Source organism: Strix uralensis, chromosome 2 (assembly GCF_047716275.1).
Source record: "Strix uralensis isolate ZFMK-TIS-50842 chromosome 2, bStrUra1, whole genome shotgun sequence".
Taxonomy (NCBI): domain Eukaryota; kingdom Metazoa; phylum Chordata; class Aves; order Strigiformes; family Strigidae; genus Strix; species Strix uralensis.
Genome location: NC_133973.1, coordinates 13548529 through 13568117, shown reverse-complemented (window position 1 = coordinate 13568117; position 19589 = coordinate 13548529). Strand labels below are relative to the sequence as shown.

The window sequence follows — 19589 nt, the reverse complement described above, 5'->3', positions numbered from 1 at the left end:
TTTCTCTTGTCTGCTCAACATGGGAACCCACAGTATGTCTTTAACTTACATTTGGAAGATCACATTCCAGCAGCTTATGACACCCAACAACTTTTAACAAAGCATTTATTGACTCATTTGAAATTCACTGGGCCTTGTTCACTTCTTGACATGGTTTCAAAGTATGTCCTATACTCAGTCTGCAGTCAACTCCAGACTGAGCTGGAGACATAACCACACCTCTTTCCCTACCTCTCTGTGGGGCCTCATAGACTTCGGTTCTGAGAGCGGACAGACAGGACCCATGCCTTCATCGCCAGCCTTCCCAGCTCACAGCCTGCCTTTGGTGGCTGCAGTTACATCAACTCCTCAGGCTGTAAGCTGAAGGTCACCGATGCAGACATACATCCCCATCTGCAGCTACTCGGATGGAATAGTCAGCTCCGACGGAGTGGATGCAAAGCCTCACTGCAGCAGTATCTTCAGGTGCTGCAGCAGCATCAGCAGAGCCACAAGGAGACTAAAGGCAACCTAAATCTCAGCGTGCAGGCTAGGCCAGCCAGTGCATGAGCAGCAACAGGCCAGATCCTACCCACCTTAATGCCATTTCTGCACTAGAATCCGTGTAGTTTGGCAGCTTTATCCCTTTTCGTTCATATACTGAGACACTCTATTTTCAATCTCAGGATAACTTAGTCATTCTTTTAGGGGGAGCTACTAGCACTGAAGTGACATACAGCTGCTTCCTTACTATGAAAACATACAGTTTAAAGCCAGAACTGTGTTGGAACTGGGAATGTAATGTATACACTCAGCTGAACAGATTTAGTGAGTATTAAAACCAAGAATCCACAAAACCTGTGTGGGCTATTGTGCTGGCAGCAGTGTGTGGACCAACAGCAGGCAAGGTTAAAATACAGGTAAGAGCTCAACTTCAGAGAAACACCAAATCTTTTCTGATATAATTATTGTTACATAAATGCCTGGGCTTCTCAAATCAAAATCAACACCTGTACGGCATCACTCACAGCTCTGGGAGTCCACACCACAGATAAATGAGCTCACAAGCCCACCTCCATTCCCAGGATTATTCTGTGTATTTCTAAGAAGCTGTTTCCTACCTGCTTTATAGATGGGAGATTCTACAGCACCGAGTACTGGTTTTCCTCTGCTATTCAAATTGATACCCAGTTTTGAAAGGGCACTTCTCAGTTCTCACAAATACTGGTCAGGTAAGCTCTTGCTACATTGTACTAGCCTCCCTCCTCCGCTCTACTTCTTCAGTTCAAAGACACGTGTACACCAGTGAGAGTATTTCATTAGATACAGAAGAGCAATCTCTGGCACTCTTGACATGACAGCCAAAGACAATTTATTCCAGCAACCTAGAAAACACCAGAAGCACTTTAAAAAATAAGTATTCTTAGTCAGGTTAAAGTCATTAACCAATTTATGAGGTTTACTAACAAATCACTTAAGGCACATCTTTAACTGCAGCAATGCACATCTTTAACTTCAGCCTATCTTGACTTGGCAACAAACTAAAACACTCATACATATTTTTAAGGAACTTGCTATTATTTATTTTGCAAACAATTTTTTATGTGTTCTGAAAGACTCTTCTCTATCAGCCCACTTCAGTCTTTTGCTGTTGAAAGCACTTCATCCTTAAGATGATAGGTCATACAAAGAAGAAGCTGGAGAGACCCCAGCTAAAGTATTGCATTGTTTTCAGTACAAAAAGCCCAATTTCTTTAACCCTGCCTTTCTACGCAAGAAACTTCCTTGAGAAATCAGAGTAGCATCTGCTTGCACTTCAAATAATAATCCTCAGCTTCTTTGCCCTTCCCATGTTTCCTTGACCAAGGTCATCAAAATAACAAGCACATTTTAAAATCAAAGTTTACCATTTGTACGATTTCATGGGCAGGACTGTGAAAGTCATTATTAGGCAACCATTCTTCTCAAAGTGAAACAGTTTGTGTTTAATGCTACCAGTTAGACTTCTGTCATTATCTTTGCTGGCGAGTGTTATTACCCTGTCCAGAGGTCTCTGACTTCAGTATAGATACAGCGTTAGATCAGCAGTTTTTACACTGCAGTCATTATTTCCTACGGGTCTGCAAAAGTAACTAAGAAGATTAATCCATTGTTGGTAGGCTTACATTCATTTTTCAGGCATCCATATCATCTACAGGACACTTTTTAAACTGTTTTTGAAGTAATAAAAAAAAAAGTTGAAAACCCACCATTTTAAATTGTGTCAGCTTTTTCCTCACAGGGAGAATACAAATTTTCTGAAAGCTTAAAAATAGTCATGAAAAGGGATCGTCTAACATATAATCAACCTTTAGCTACTAGACAAGATAAAAACCTACCTCAGAAAGAAGGCATGAAGTAGGAAGTAGCAAGCACCTACAAGTGTAGGCACTCCTGTGCTTTAAACTCATTCACATACACTTAGAAGTCCAGGCACTTCACATTGAGTAGTTAGTCTGTACTGTTTTAACATTGACTTGAAATTTTTGTATTGCTTAAACTACAGTTGTCAAAATTCATTTATATGTGACAATTTCTGATCTCTCATCCCCTACATTAAAGGCAGGTAGAGGTTAGGCACCAAATCATCTCTGTATTTATTTAAAACAAGCCAACCCAGAGATAGTTTGATCACAAATTTACTCACTCCATCAGTATATCTCTCTTCTCCTGAACTGACATGACAGGATGACTTCTCCTGGCTTGTTACTCTGGTACTTTATGAGCATTAAAATTACTTAGAAAGTGACCAAGATGGGGAAGACCTGGTGAAAGAAGATACAAAGGGAAAAAGTAACACTGATGAATCTTGCATGGCTGAAAGCTTTCTCCTGCTAACCAGCAAGGAGATATAACAGCAAACAATCAAGGAAACAAACAAACATTTTGAAAGCATATTTAAAACACTCCAAAACTTAACGGGGAAGTGACTGTCAGTGAAGACATGCAAACAATTCCCCAACCAATCAAATTTGCAATATCAGTGTACTATTGTAATCTTGCCTCCTGAAAAATTCACAAAGGAATTGTGCTCGCATATACATACAGTTTGCAACAATATCAGTAAGTTATCATCTCCGTTGAAGCTCCATATTTCATTCCAATCCCATGAAGAAATACAATATTAATCACTAAATCTAAACAAAGTCATACTCAGCTCAAAATGGATACAATCTCCGGATCCAACGCTTATGTAGCTCTGCAATACCACACAGTTAATATAACAATAAACAGATAAATTAATTCATAAAACTTTCCAGAAAACACCATCAACAATCTGTGTATTCAGAAATAGCAGAATCACCATTTTGGTGATTCCCAGATTTCAGCACTTCTTCGAAGTTGTATCAAATATTTTCATACATGCACGCGTACACACCACAGCTTGCTGAGCTATGCAGTACATGAACAGCATACACGCAACAGCGGATTGCCATCACCAGAAAGCCACTGCCCCGTTACCTGCCACACACACCCACACATCACAACTGTTGGAACAGCTTCGGGTACAAATGTCATACCTAAATAATGCAGGAAATAGGCAAGCCCAAAATCCTACCACAAGCAGCATGCTGTCCCTTCCTATCCCTCACGCACACTGTTCTAAGAAGTTCAATCCCAGTTCTTCTTTGCTATAGGTGGAAGGCACTCAGATACTACATACAACGGGGCGCAATAAAATCCCCATGCTGTTGCCCCCTTTTTAGCTTTACCAAAACAAGACACTGGCAAGTTTAGAGACGGCAGAAGTTTACTTCTCACAATGTAAGAGCACACATTACCTGTAGCACAAAAATCCCACCACCTTTCCAATACAAAAATTTCTTAAAATTAGGAGGGTTTTGTCTAGCTTTCGCTTTAAGAGTAATGAGAGCTGGTCTCCATGAGATTAAAATGCAAACCAGACTTTTAAAAAGAAAACTGCATTAATATAATCTTCTCTATTTTCTAGTTCTATCAGAAACAATTTATTAGGAAGACATATACTTTTGGTTTTTAAAACAACCCACTTTTCTTCCTAGATGTACTGCTGCAATATTCCGTAAGCGTATTTTTAAAAGAGATGCAGAGGTTCAAAGAGCAGTTGCAAAGAAAGCTATTTCACTCTGCTAATTTGCATCAAGTTTTATGGTTCCTATCCTCCCTCCTAAATGGAAAACTAACTGTGATAAAACATCAAGCCCAATTAGAAACAGCCACTACACACAACTATTTATTTGAATTATTTTCTTTAGAGTACATGTAATTGTTTTTACAGAATCCTTTAGAGTTTGGGCCAAATATTGTCATCTTCAGAAAAAAAGCTTCCTCAGCTTCACATCTCATTCACCAAGTACTTCACTGAATTCCAATCTTGATACATATAAAAATAAATCTTTCAAATTTAATTTATTTTAATAAAATGCTGGAAAACTACTATTGCAGTCTGAGTTCTGCATTCAGGATACACTTGTGATTTTTTTTCAGATTACAGTACTAGCTTGAACATTAGAAAGCCCAAGTTTGGCGCTTATTTAAATATTAAATAGTGATCAAGTGCAATGTAAGACTAGCACTAGAATTAGAGCTCAGATTTTGGGAGCTTGGTCCCACTGGTATCACATTTGCCAAAATCCTGAAGTTTAGCTTTGTTTTGGGCTGTAATCTATGATCCATTCCTTTTAGATTTAAGGGCCAAAAATCCAACAGACTTCTGTAGGCACTGGAAGAAGTTGGGGAGCAAAGCGGGCAAGATTTCAAAAACAGGCAAGTGACTTAAAGAAATGTGTTTTGTCCACATCTGTGGAAAGCTGGTGGCTGTGCCAGCCACGCCATGGGATGAGATCAGTCTCTGTGGCAACACCAAGCGAGAGAGGGAGAGAGCACGGAGGAGAAGTCAGGTCCCCAGAGCTGGGCTGCCATCCCGTTCTTGGCATATCCACGTCATACCTTCCATAAACATGTTTTCTGGAAAAGCGAGGGGGACAGCAGAAGTGGCAGGGAAATAGTTTTCGTTCCATTTTACTTAAGAGAAAGCCCAGCCTGACCTTTAGCTGTCCTTACACTGTTTTACCTATGTCTGCTCTCCCACCTCTGCAGCCCCCCATCCTGCCCTTGCTCTGTGGCAGAGGGGGCCCAGGGACCCCACCCTGGCCCAGGGTGCCCGCCCCGCCGCAGGGGTACACCAGCACGCACCACAGCTTGGCAACAGCCAGGCCTGGCCCAGGCACCCCTGGGAAGCAGAGCTGCTAGGGGCACGGCTGGCCCCAGCCAAGGCCATTGCAGCTGTGAGCTAGGACAGAGGACTCCACCCTGGAAACACGAGATGGGGGTTATGCCAGCAAGAAAGCGCCATGTAAATACAGTACCCACCATGCAAATCCAGCAAACAAAGCAAATTTTTCAGCAACCCCTGTGGATTTATGAGATGTCACCCAATCTTTAGCTGTTCTTTTGTTTTACCAACAAGTAATTCCTCTGAATGACTGCAGACAAATTGAACTCAAGGTGCTTCTGCAAACCGTTAATTAGCCTTGACTAATTGCAGACTCACTTTACAAAAACCATATCATTTCATCTCCAGTAATAAGTGTTGCTTAGGGTTTCATACACCAGAGCAAAACATTTGCAGTAACATCTCTCGTGATGATGTCCACTCTTATCCAAAGACCTGACACCAAAGCTGGACATATGAATCAGTGCCTATCACATGGTCTTCTCTAAGAGTTTCTCTATGTTTTGTCAGCATACTATCTAAAACTAAATGAGTCATTTTTCTCATTCAATCAAAAAAAACCAAAAAGCCCCAAAAAAAGACGACGCTTCTCTGGTCTGTGGTTTTCTCCCCGGTGTTTGTGTGGGACTTTAAATCTAAAAAAAGTTTCTATTATGCAACACTTCACTTTACTATAAAAGAACACAAAACAGATTATCAACGTACAAAACCCACATTTTACTTCAAACATGCAATCCCCTCCCCCCCAAAACAAAAAAATCAAACCCAAACTTTTTTTACATTCTAGGCTCAGCCACCAAGTCAACGCGCTATGTAAAGTGCTGATTGATGTACATATAAACACAGCAAACCTCTTCATCAAGGAAAATCATACAGGTTTCTTGTATTCAAGTGTAAAACACATCTGTGGGACACCACAGAAGAGGGTGGATCTCTTCCTGTCACTCCAGTATGAATTCAAGGAACACAGATGCCAATCTACATGTCATCTACCTGTCTGTATAAACACAGTAACAGCACTAATATATTGGCCCTTCTGAATATACAAGCAGCGTTTCTGACTGGAAGAAAAGGTTTAAGATAGGCCACTCGTTACCGAAGGATGCAATGCTTTATAGATCCAAACTACGTCCTCGGACTAAGCAGAAGAGCAACAAACACTCTGGTTGTTAGGGTACAACACTGGCTTGCCAGTAACACAAGTTCTCCTAATCCTGCATCTGTCCTGCACTCCTTCAGTTAAACACAGGTTAACAATAACAACTATTTACATTAAAACCTCGTGCTGTGAAATGCAGTGGCTGCAGAGCTGACCCACTGATACTTTTGCATTTTAAACTGCCACAGAAAGGTATGATGGCCCATGGGAGACAGTAAAACTTCCAGCTGCTGCTGTTGAACTTTAGAGAAGTCATCGGTTGCACCTCTCTGTCTCTCACCTAGCCAACCACCACCGCTGCTCTCTGGGACCCTGCCGGGTGCAGCCCAGGAGAAGGAAGGAGAGTGAAAGTAACTGCTAGCTTTGGTGCTGAAAAGACCTGAGAGAGGGCAAGTGCACTCCTCTAGGAGCAAAAGGCTGCTGTAAGAAGCAACCCAGAGAAATTCAACATCTTCTCCAACGTTAATGTTTTTGTCAAAGAGATTCCACTATTATAATTTGATCTTCTGACTTGGGTGTAGATGTGGGTTGTGAACTTAACCACATCACTTATAGACCAATGCAGTATATGAACCACAGAGACATTGTAATTCCCTGTCAGCAGATACTTAATTCTTCATTGCACTAAATGCTGTATTATTTTTTAAATTTTACTTTTTCTATAAGTGAGTGGAGGGAGGACAGGAGTGAATGTTGGATTGAAGCACTGTGCTGGTATAAAAGCACAAGTCTTAGTCAAATAATTGGAGCACTAACTAGTCAGTCATCACATTTACAGTTTAATTTGGACATACCTGACCTCCTTGGAGTCACTAAAAGACCAGCTTGATCTATTTAAGCAATGGGTACTAAATAGATAGCAAATCAATTGGCACACCCTGGATACTTTAGATAAACACAGTTAACTTGGCCTCAGTGCTGACTTTTTTCTGTGTTTCACATACGTTCCCAAGGACTCTGGGTTTCAAATAGAGCTTCTTTAAGAAAAGGCAGAAGAGCAGGGCAAAACTTCTACCCTGAGCACCAAAGGCAATACACTCCCCCACTCCTATAAAACCCAAGAACAAGCCCTCTAATAAGCAGATCTTACCCCCAACTAGTTTTCACTTTCAACAACAAAACTTAGTATCAAAATAAATAACAAGTAAATTGAATAATAATTTCCCAAGAGAAAGTACTGTTTTCAACATCCAGTGCTATAAAAGAAATCCATAAACAGGATTTGCAACTTGCTGGCGTACGAGGAGTTGTTACTGCAGTCTAACCAGATTTTGCATCTTGAAGCAATATCCAAGACGTGCCCTCACTGCATATGGCACCAACTGTCAGTGACTGGCCCCAAAGAATCCAGATGGTTTCAGCAGACCTATGCTCCTAGACACAGAAACCTGACTTAAACCAACTAACCGAGTACAAGGAACGCTTAACTACAGCAGCCCAGCCCACCTCTGCATGGGCTAATTTACCCACTCAATGCAAGTTAAATTAGCACGCCCAGAGCTCCATGCTATCACTGCCAAACCACTTCTGATACTTGTTCTACTTTATTGAAAGCACACTCAGGTAACTACAAAACACAGTGGTCTACAATGCAGACATACCCTTAAGGTTTGAGATTATGCCAGGTTTTATCCATAGGTTGGATTTTAAAATGCTACATTTTAACAAGGTGCTTCTAAAAAGTTGGTAGTAAAGAATCTTTTGAGTTTTTCTTTAAAAGACCCCGCATACTGCACAGCCAACTCTCTAGATCTCAAAATCCCTCAAATCCAACTTGGGAGGGATGCAGAGAACTCTTAGATTTGTTAGTAAACAGGCACTATGTATTTGCCTGTTTATCTAGCTGGACTCTTTAGTTGAGTTGGGCATTCACCAGAGGCCAGTGATGCCCTGCATTCCCAAGGAGGTCATGGAGAAGAGGAAGCACTCAGCACCTCGGCAGGGGATCTGCTGGATGGGATGACTCCAATTGTCCCTGCATTAACTAAAACCAACAGAATAGTTGAGACATTTAAGACAGGGTTTGGCAGATAGGAAGGGGAGACCCTGGGTTTCCTGGAAGAAGATATTTACAATGGAGAGGCACGTGTCCTGTGTAGTCCTCTTCACCGTCCCACCTCTATTTCCTTTAGTAATATTGTGATTAATTTGGTGTTATACAGCAATTACCACCAATTGCCAAACTATTGAGTAATCTTTACTAGGCCACCCAGTTCACTGTAATAATTTTAAATACAACACAAAGCAGAAATCTCTCATGATCATTTATTTATCACTGCTGAGAAACACCACCCAACGTCCACTGTTCTTTGGAAAGCTACCACTCTGCCCAATAAGACATACGTTAGTATATAACCTGGAGCCTTTTTCTTTCACAGGGTATTGACTCTGTGGTTGAATTAAAGCAAGTTGCTTGCACTACTCTTTCTACTCCTGGTATTATTACAATCACTGACCTTAAGTTTTCTCAAGAAACTTAAGATTCAAACTTCATCTTGCTGTAGTATTGTGAATGTGCAGTGGTAGCAAAGCCTCTGCAAGCCACATCAAGATTCGTATGTTTATAGCATACAGGAGCTACACTTAAAAACCACTGTTGAACACAGACACCTTGGTAATCTCAAAGTTTAAAACTGTTTTCTTTCGTCATATTTACATACAGGTAAGTGGGGTTTTTTGAGTATTTCAAGTCAACATAAGTGACCCGTTGCTTCTGAGTTGCAGTGGGAACGAGGCATCTATCTCACTTGCATGACTGAAAATTTCAAACAGAAGTAATGACAGATACAGCTAAGTTTGTTTCAATAAGCACCAACTGCTTAATAATTCACAGCTGATAGTCATTTAATTTAAATACTAACTGATAGTCAGTCCAGTCCTATTGGTACATAACTATGTAAACCATGTGCCTTTACAACTGCATAGAACAGATTCCAGTAATGTGCTCACCAAATGCTGAATCCTTGCTTAATTATTTACTTTCCTAATTATTATTTTAGGATGTTTATGTAAGAACTAAAATTCTTTTCAAATTAGAGGCAAGTGAAAGGTAACCATTGGAAATCACAACATTTTCACTTTGAAATGATAAGCATCATCTGACTGCATCTACTAAAATTATTCAGGTCAGCCCTAACAACAAAAATTTCTCTAGATTTCAAGCATTCCTGCAAATAGGGGCATAAAAAGAAATGCTTCTGAAGCTCCCATATTTTGGCAAGACAATGGTGTATGCTACTCCTTTACGGCAGCTGCTGAGTAGGCTCACCTCTACATCTTGTCCTGTCACCCCTATCAGTAAAACAAGGTGTAGATATTTTACCAGACAATGTGTGCTAGTGCAACAGGTCTGTAATTCACTACAGAGTTGATTTTAAATGTTCTCAAGTTGCTTCTGTCATTGCTAGAAAAAGAAACACTATTTCATATACAGGCATGGAAGAATTTCCACTCAATTCACCTCACATGGCTATTCCAGATATACCATTGCAAATGTTTAAGATTCTTTTTCTTCAGCATAATGACAAGCAATTGACACTAAGTGGGAGAAACTGAAATTTCATATAAGAGCTTAATTATTTTTACTCCTAATATCTGCCTACTGGTTAAGAAAGCTACCTATTCTCTATTTCACCTTAGTCCTACTGAATTGCATTGTTTGTCCACATAAACAGGGTTGTCCAAACTCCCAAAGATATCTGACAAATACACAGATCTGCCCTCTCATTCGAAAACATAAAATTGGACATTTACTGATTTAGAATAACATCTCTTAACACAAAGCGAGAGATTCACAAGTCTCAAAAATGACACTTTGTGGTTTACTGAATCAGGGTCAATCACTTCATCTTACTGCTGTCTTGTTCCGTATTACTTCTGCCAACTAAAACCCCAAAGTCCATGGATTTCTTTAAGGCAGGCCAGAGAGATTTTACAAAAATGAGAGACTTAGAACTCAAAGTGCAAGGTTAAGCAAGCATGAGCATATAACCACAGGTCTCAAGTCGTGCCTTCGATGAGACATACCTGATTAACCCCCTTGTTCTTTTGCAGTGCTTTATATCCTGATCATAGAATGTTTCAGGGGAGCGCTGACCAGCAGCAGGTAAGCAGAAATTAAAGTAAGAAAAAGTGAAACAAGAACTCCAGCAGCCTAAAGATCGGGGCACTGGGAAGAGAAAGGAACAAATTTCAGCCTTATGCTCTATATATTAGCCAACAGTCTCACTACTTAGGATGAGCTATTTTGATTACTTCCAATAATCCCCAAACTTGGATACTTTTAATGCTGTTTTGATTCTTCAGTTTCCAAAGAAAAACATCTCTATGGGCTCACTGAAGCAGCAGAGACTTAATAAAGTCCTTTATTTCCGCAGTCCCTCAGCCCCAGCAGCCGTGTCCCACCTCATGATCAGCATTTCCACAATGTCAAGGTGAGTCTGCAAGTTAGAGATACTCACTGCCAACTGGTTAAACTGTGAACCTCGCACGCCAGCACGTCCCTGCACGGCTTCATCCCTGCTCTCCATTCACAGCGATGATGCACATTACAAGCAACTCACCACCACTGCGTGAAAATAAAGGTCCTTTTTGTTGACAAAATAAGAATGTTTGAGCTTTCTCTTTTGAAGGAAGATTCTTGAGGATAGAGTCTTATTAATTTGCCCAATTTATTCACAAGTCCAAGAAACACCTACACAAGGTGGGGTTTTGAAATTTTGATCTAACTTGCTCATGATTCGAATGCTCGCAACTAGCAAAATCAGTTTGTTACCTTTAGTTTCCTTCAGACCACGGCTTTGGTATAGAAGAGTTAGTTAGCTCCTGCCACCTTGTGGGACTTCATGGATTTCCCTAAAAGCTTGTTTCAGCAGCAAGCTAGTCAGTTAAAACAAATAAACATTCAGGAGTTACTTTCCTTGTGTTTCACCATGGTGAATGTTAAAGTAAGAGAGAAATATTTATGGAAAGGGCATGCCATTTTGAGTATTTTCTGGTTCATTTTTCCTAGCATTGTTTATATAGTTGAACTGCTGGATTTAGTAATCTTATGGAGGGTGTTTTAAATATTTCAGTATCTGTCAAGAATCCTAAATTTTGGAAGCTGATGCACCTAAGTTTAAAATAACATTATGATCAAATACTTGTCACCCATAGTAAATTTCACATATTTGAAATAGATTCCACACAGAAATAGTATGAATTTATGAAAATCCTTGCAGTCAGGTGCAATTTTGAAACCCAGTAATAATCTTAGTCTTACAAGGAATTATGCAGGTGCTTAATTTCTAACATGGTGATGACACACGTCCAGTTCTCCCAAAAGATCTGACTCCATGTGATGACTTTTTAACTGCAACCTGACTTCGTATTTTGTGGTTCTCCTCATTCCCTTCCACTCCACATGGCCAACTTAATGAATGAGTGAAGTTCTCCAAAGAAGAATGAGACAACTGGAATGGAAGAACTTTTTCAACACAGTAAAAAGCAGGTGATGATCCATGTATCTCCATCTTCATCTCTTACATGTTACCTACTGCCCCTTGGACAGGTAACTCATCACACCTACTTTGTGGAGGTGCAAAAGACAACAGCAGCTGCAAACAACAGAGAAGATAGGAGGTTCTCTTTTTATCTAAGCAAAACCTCTGCTGCTCCAGATCTCAAAAATGAAAAAGCACAGAGGAGTGCAGATAATGTGACTCCATGAACCTGATCAACAGCCTCAATGAACCTGTTCCTTTCTATTCTCGGTACCAAGTAATTTGTTACAGATGCAAAGAAATGCAAGAACTGTTAGGCAGCACTTCTTCCTCTCCCATCATCCCACAACAGCTTCACTGAACCTGGTGGAGACCCACCCTGCTGTGTACTTGATGCCAACTGTAGCAAACTTAACTCAGTGGAACTTCCTTCTGGGAAAGGAAAAACTGTCAACAGACTCAAAACAGGAACAGCTCTTCCTGACGTCACAAGCAAATCATCTCTAGTAAAGTCCTCAATAGCTCATAAATAAACTCAAGAACAATAATTGGAGATCCACAGCCAAAGGAAATACAGCAGGAATGTCCTCTTTCATCCATAAGCAGAATGCATTTTTTCCAAAGACTGAAACAATGACAAAATGTCAGGCAGTGAATTGAGTTGGCACAGTATACCTGAGGGACAGAAATTTTGTGGTTTTGTATAAAAAGTTTTACAATCTCACAAGCTTCCCTGACAAGCGGGGTTGTCTCTGATAGCCATCATATTTCTCACTCTCCTTATCTCCTCCTATAGTCCTAGTAGCCATACAATTAGCTTAGAAGCCAAAGTTCAGGGGTGTCCATTGACAACCTCTGACCACACCTCAGCTCCAGTACTGAGAATCCCTCACCTCCCAGACTGAGCTGTGTCTGTGTCCTGACTGTCTGGAAGACACCAAAGCGTTCCTCACAGTTGTCCTTACCCATCCCAATTTCCACTACAGGAAAAGCCAGACAGACAAAGAGCCAGGGAGCTCTAGAAGACAGTCCTCAATCTGGATGATCAGGGAATCTGAACTGCAGGGCATACCCTACCCACCCCCAACAGAGCCAACACCCTGGCAGGACAGCCCCGGTACCACTATACTCTTACCTCACTCCGGGTATTAGGAACACAGACATCTCCTCCTCAGGAGCTATTTGGTTCAGCCTTTTCCCTGCTCTGGAGGACCGTGATGTTAAGTCAGTCTCACTGCAACTGCAGACATGTATCTAAGAGGCACCTTCAGTCCTTGGCTACAGAGAAAAAGAAACAGCATGCTCTAGCACCAGAATGGATCAGATCCAACACCCACTGCAGGTCTCAGTAACACCATAAAACATACTAGGACCCTTCAAGAAATTCCACTTTGATGCAAGTGAATCATATCCTGCCATACCCTTTTATTCCCATTTTATTTCTCTACTAGGTCTATATTCTGCAGCATTACCGATGCAGCAGGAAGATCCCTGTGCTAACTTTCTGCTTTCCTACATGCCCATGGCAGTCTAACTGCAGTGCCAGGGAGTTGAGCTACTACCTTATTCTTCAGGACAGTTTGAAACCAGTGGCAGCGTAGGCACACTTCTCATACACTCACCAAGAAGAGGACTTCTCCTCAGGGTAACTTAGTCGGACCTGAAAATAACAGCACTCCCAAGCAGCAGCAGACTGAAAAGTACCTGATGATTTTCAGTTCTCACTGTTGCCCACTGCATTCTGAACACCAGCAGCAAAAACTGACCAGCACTAACTTTCCTTAAAGTTACAAGTTTTCTAAGTAGCCAGAAGCATCTGGTACAGGTCAAGGAAGCGCCACAGCATGGCTTCAGCCTGGTTCCCATCTGAAACACTACTCCTTAGCTGTCAGGGTAAGATTTGTTTTACTTTTTCTCAGAATATTTGTTTTTCTGCAAAAACATTATTTGACTTTTGCAGAGTTTTGTTGAGGGAACTTTCCAAGCAGTTACATAAATTAATTACTTTATTCATGTATTAACTGGAGGAAGAAGTGTTAAAAAACCACCAAAACACTATTGGGCCACTTACCCCTTCTGTTTTTATTTTATCTATACCCTTGTTGACCTCCTTTCACTGTCAACTGTTTAGTCTTACATTTTAAGCAGAGCAGGGGAAAGCTCTGAATGCAATTATCTCTATTTCTTGAGAAACACCTCTAAAAATCACTCAGGTTACATAATCTACAAACTTCTGTATGTAACATGTCTTATCAGATTTCCAAGAGGAACCTCACTGCTTCATAAACCAGAATCCACAATCAGATCCATCTTCACCAATTGTTTCATTGATGCCAAGCCACAGCAGCTTACCCAGAACTGCGCACAAGTCCAAGGATCTGTGCCAAAATGTCTCAGAGCAGGATCAGGTCCCTGTAAGATTAGCTGCACGTAGGGCTTCAGTCCTGCAACTACAATAGCTCAGGGAGACTGCAATGACAGAGTCATTGCAGGACTGGACCCTAAAATAATCAAGTATATAAATATCTTTGTCTGATCCACAATTGAAGCACAGTTCTTAAAAACCAACTAAACATGAAACTTCTGTATTTGTGAAATAAAAATCAGCTCTTTGGATGGTAAGCAGGACCAGCATTCTTCAGGCCAAGCTCCTTAAGATCTATAGGCTGCTTCCCCATTTTTTGTTTTGCTGTTTTTTTAGAAGCTGTTTTTCAGGATTTTTTTTTCTAGAAGATAGATATTTTTATTCTAGTAATTCTTTTCCATCTCCCTCAGATGAAAACCCTACATCGCCCTTGTCTTAAAGATAAGTCCAAACCAGGAAAAACTCAGTCCAAAAGATGGAAGTTTGGCAGCATTTAAAAAAGGTCAGCAGTTAAAAAAACCTGATAGTGCTGGTTGGAACTGTAGAGCAAGGATGGGGGCTAACTCCCTTGGGATCTACAGAGTTTTACTGATTATCTTCTTAGCTTTCTATCATTTTATTTCACAGTATAGCACACAGATGGCTGGATCTGAAATCAGAAGGTGAACAAGGTATTAAGAATTTTCTGTGAAACCAAGTTCTGTCATGCTCAAGACTGGGTACCAAATGAGAAAGTGGAACATGCTTAAAACCCGAGGTCAGCACGTAAGTCCACTCTGAATGGTACTAGCCTAAGAAAAGAAAGCACGAGATCCATGGATTCTCAGTCTAATCTACTTTAAAAGACAGTCATTAGGCTTCCTTGTTACTGACCTACTATGAAACTACAAGTTTAAACTTGGGACCTGAACTACAAAGTGCCCCACAAAACCCCACATAGCCACAATGCTGACTTCCTCCCAGACCACTTGTGCCAATCCATAGAGCAAGGAGCTCAGGCTAGAGAGCTGAACCGAACACTCTGAAATATGTAAGTACAGACCTAAGCCTGCCCTAAGAAGCCCTTCTGAGCAGCAGGACATTTTAGCTCATGCCTGGAACTAGCATAAATACGCTTCTATCACCTTCACACATCTCAGACCACCCACAGAACATGCTTATGCATCCCTGCAAAAGTCACTTTCAGAGAAGTAGGAAGAACAGAGAGCAATATTCACACACAACTGAGTTAAGAGACCCTGGGTTGGAAGAACAAAACACCAGGCCCAATAACTCTGACCTACAAGGTTATGCTTCTATCATGCAGGACAAGCTCTCAGATGTAGAAGAAGAATTCTGAATTGAACTTGGATGCTAACAGATTTGGTAAGTTCACTTAACCAAGTTACTTAACCTGTAAGCCTGAAATCAATAGATGGCAGTTCACTAACTTTTTTTCCACCTACCAATATGGAAAAGGAGTATGTGCACATACACAGGGCAGATGTTTTAGTAACAAAGAGGTAGCTGGTATAATAAATCTAATAGTGATGCACAAAGTTGCAGGAAGTTCAGGAGTTCTGTACTTGGTTCTGCCACCAGCCATCTGGTCTTACCTGAACATCCCTGGGTCTACTCTGCAATCTGCAAAACGGGAGTGGTAACACTGGTTCTGAAATGTTTGTAAAATGTAGTTAGTTGATGCCTGTAAAAGTACACAATAGGAGAGCAAAGTGTTATTACACCCTAATAATGTGCTGTTTAACAAAATATGTAACATATAAACGACATCATCACCTGTGTTCTACAGTACACACTCTTAAAGACTTTGTTTATATATTTCTTTAAAAAGTTAATAGTTTTGACCCTCTGGTAGGACAAAATGCTAAAAGTCAACCTGAAGTCCATCTCTCTAGAGAAAGAAGCAGGCATCTTTTCTAGATCGTCACAAACATTAAAACGAACTGAGCCTCAGTGTAATATTTTCCCCAAGTATAACACCAGCACTACACTTAATACAACTGGTATCTTATGCCATGATAGAGCCAACACATGGTAATTGAAAAAAAAAAAAAAAGATCTGGACAACTCTTCTCAACTTTCTGCCCTGTTACTCAGTACCAAGTTTTTCTTCCAGAGATTGCACACTTTACAAAGGAAGAAGTCATCACCATCCCAAGTTTGTAAATGGAGAAACGGAGAGAGAAAGAGGAAGCAATCTTGCTCAAGACCATGAAACAAGTTAATGGTAAAAACTGCAGCACCAGCCAGTGGGTTTTTTTCCTGTTCCAGCCGGCACAATTTTCACCCTTTGCCAGAATCCTAGAAGGAAGTGCCAACCTTTCATTTGTTTGTTAAAATATAAGTGCAGAGATGGAACGTCACCCACCCCTCTGAATATATTTGAGGCTAAATAGTAAATTGTACTAGATACAGCACTGCATATGTCCCAGGTCATATAAGTTCACTCAGTGACTGGGACACATTTTACTAGAAACTCACTCCAAGATCACTCTTCTTCACTCCTAACACCATCAGAGTATAATTTATGCATTATTCTATGAATTTGTTCACCTTAGAAAATAGTCTTGTTTCAGCTATACCAGAACACAATTGAAACAAGTACTACAGCACCAGGATACTAGTCTATACCTAGCAAGCAATTTTTTGTGTGCGCATACTTCACTTCTACACCAGTTATCATACCAGCATACCTTGAGGAGCTAAAAAGCAAACTTACAGAAATGCAAGCTCACCCTTGTGAAAGGGATTTTACTGCTTTTTTTGGTCTCCATAGCTTAAAAAGTTGTAGTGGCATACTGTATGTTTACTCTAAGGTTACTGTATCCATGCTCATACTTTAACCCATGTTTGTACAACAGTAAAATTCACACCAATCACCGGTATCATTATACCAGTAAAGTACAGATGATCCATAAAGAATCCTCAATGAGATTCATGAAAGTTTTCTCACAAGTCCGACTTTATTTCCACTGAAGTCAGTAGCAAAGTTCTCACTGAACTCAGCATGACAGTGATTAGACTTAATGCTGCACAGCTCCCAGGTAACAGCATAGCTCCTTTTTGGATGGGAGGCAGGGGAATCACAGATACGGTTAGTTGCCCCTGTCACTTTGGGGGTGTGAGGGGAGAAGTACCTGGGAAAGTGACAGAATCTATTTTGCAGACAGTGAATAATACATAAGGTAGTTTGCAAAGGATATTCCCCTGCAGCTTACCTTATACAAACTTGGAGTACTCGGGCTAAGATAGCACACCTGCCTTTCCACTCCCTCTATGCTTGGCTGGAGCTGCCATGAAAGCAGACTGCTTGGCAGCTACACTAGTTTGGTTCAGCACTAGCAGAAACGTTTCTGATTGTGAAGATATGATTTTCTGGAAGTTCCTGAGTGTAAAGTTGTTTCAAGAAAAAGACTGGCCTGTCATCTAAATGTGGGCTATTAGTAGGATTACTTCACTAAGTTGATCCATCTGACTAACTCTCCAAAGCAAAGGGGGAAAAAAAGTGAGCTTTAATTGCAGTGATGGGACCAAGCCCCCTCTCCCCCAAATGAAAAACGAAAAGGAGCGAGGGTGCCCCATTCTTCCGATCAAGTGTTACTGATGTAGTTACAGAAATACTTTAAACATGCACAGCTCCTAGCTGGTTTTGCCACAATCCCTGTGACTAATGCAGCCAAATTCTGTTCAGCAGCCTCAGTGGAATTGCACAAGCTCACACCAACTCTGAATTCAGACCAAAGTGAATTTTATATCCAGATTTTTTAGCCTGACCAGTAGCCCATTTCAATGTAAACTAGCAGGAAAACACTGCTAAGCACATGCTGAGTAACAGGCTTCTCTGAGACTCTTAGACAGAACACCCTCAAAGACACCAATTCTCCTGAGAAAAATCTTGGCTCAAATACTTATTTTCTGAAAGGGAAGAAAGCCTCAACATTTCACATGTCTAAGAAGGGGGGGGGGGGGGGGGGGGGGGCAAAAAGCAAGTTAGAAAAAGAATAGTTCAATCCTGTGAAAATGCAGTAACTATAAAATCAGCTGCACTAGTAAAGCATTCTGTTTAAACACTTACGCTAAATAAGAGGTAATTGTTTTAGGGCAGCTTCATAAAATATGAATACTTCAGCAAAGAACAGCTTCCATCAGAAAAGTTGCCTAAATATGCACCTGCTTTACCAAATGCATGTGAAATGTATGAAAATGACAATCTGAAACTGATGACCCTTTCAGTGCAAGTGATTCATCTTACTTTGGCTTGTTCTCTTCTTAAGAAAGAGAGTAGGTAACACTCAGTGATTTTCCCATTTCAATTTTTTAAGGAAGGTAGGGTTTTTTTTCTTTTTAAAAATTGACTGTTTTAAACACTTGTGACCTATAAGAGCATTTGGACTTTTGCTTCGATATTCTTCTAATTTCTATTTAGCTTTCTGATCTTATCTTTTTATATTTAGTTACATAAGACCACAGTAACTGTTGAGACTTTGAATACCCTATACATTGATACGAAAGAATATGGAAAAACAGGACAAAGACAGGATCACAAAGCTGATGCTTGCCCTGGGGAGAGAAGGCCATAAAAACACTTCTTGAAGTGTTTAACTCCTCCTTTGGGGGGGTCGGACGCAAAATTGCAATATACAAGTAGTTTGTATAACTGTGCCACCAGGCCTCAGGCACACTCTACATCTCAGAGCACAGCCCTTCTACTACCTGAGGTCTAACTCTGCATTCCTTAATGGTCACAGATACTGCACAGTTCCCCTGCTGCAGAAAAACTGCACGGAGCTGCAGAGTCAATACATGTTATCAAGCTCTTTGACTCTGCCCAGATGCTATTAATATTTTGGTAGGGTGGGGGTTAGAATTCTTTACCCATGTTAGCCCACAGAGTTGCTATGACATATTTACTAATTTTTTTTTTTTCCTTACTCTTTTTTCATCTAATACATTAGTAATACAGTCAGCATTTAGTAACCAACTTGGTTTCACTTTTTGGTTTCTGGACACCAGCGGTGCTAGATTCATTCCTGGAAGTTATAAAGTCTCCCCTCAACCATTAAAGTCAGAGTCACATGCCACATAGTCTAGAGGAAAGCTTGCAACAGCAATTTTAAAATAATCACTTAACATTTTTTTTAATGTTAACTACATATCTGTGTAAACAGACTGGTATCTGTTGATCTGTATCTGCCAGAAGCTACAGAGGGGTCTAGCTCCCACAAAGACAAAAAGTTAGTATAGCCACAGTGTCACCTAGTGAGCTGCTCTGCATTCCTCAATGGCAGAAGATACTGCCCAAGGCATCTGTTATTACAAATAGAAAGTTTGGATAATGGATACTGAAGT

The 19589-nt window shown here is 40.6% G+C and overlaps 1 protein-coding gene across 20 annotated transcripts in view; it reads right to left on the bottom strand.

Annotated features, from left to right (window-relative positions):
* The window catches only part of BBX (BBX high mobility group box domain containing), a 149880-nt gene that overhangs the window by 116445 nt on the left and 13846 nt on the right, over nucleotides 1–19589 (bottom strand). For 8 of the 20 annotated variants that reach the window (XM_074856239.1, XM_074856223.1, XM_074856229.1 and 5 more), the window contains one exon: nucleotides 15836–15891. The exons of 4 other annotated variants lie outside the window; for them this stretch is intronic. In XM_074856239.1, coding sequence (XP_074712340.1) covers nucleotides 15836–15891 — 56 coding nt within the window. Of the gene's footprint in view, nucleotides 1–2665; nucleotides 2784–13010; nucleotides 13154–15835; nucleotides 15925–19589 lie in introns of all 20 variants that reach the window. 8 more of the 20 variants (XM_074856257.1, XM_074856366.1, XM_074856296.1 and 5 more) reach the window with 6 other exon arrangements.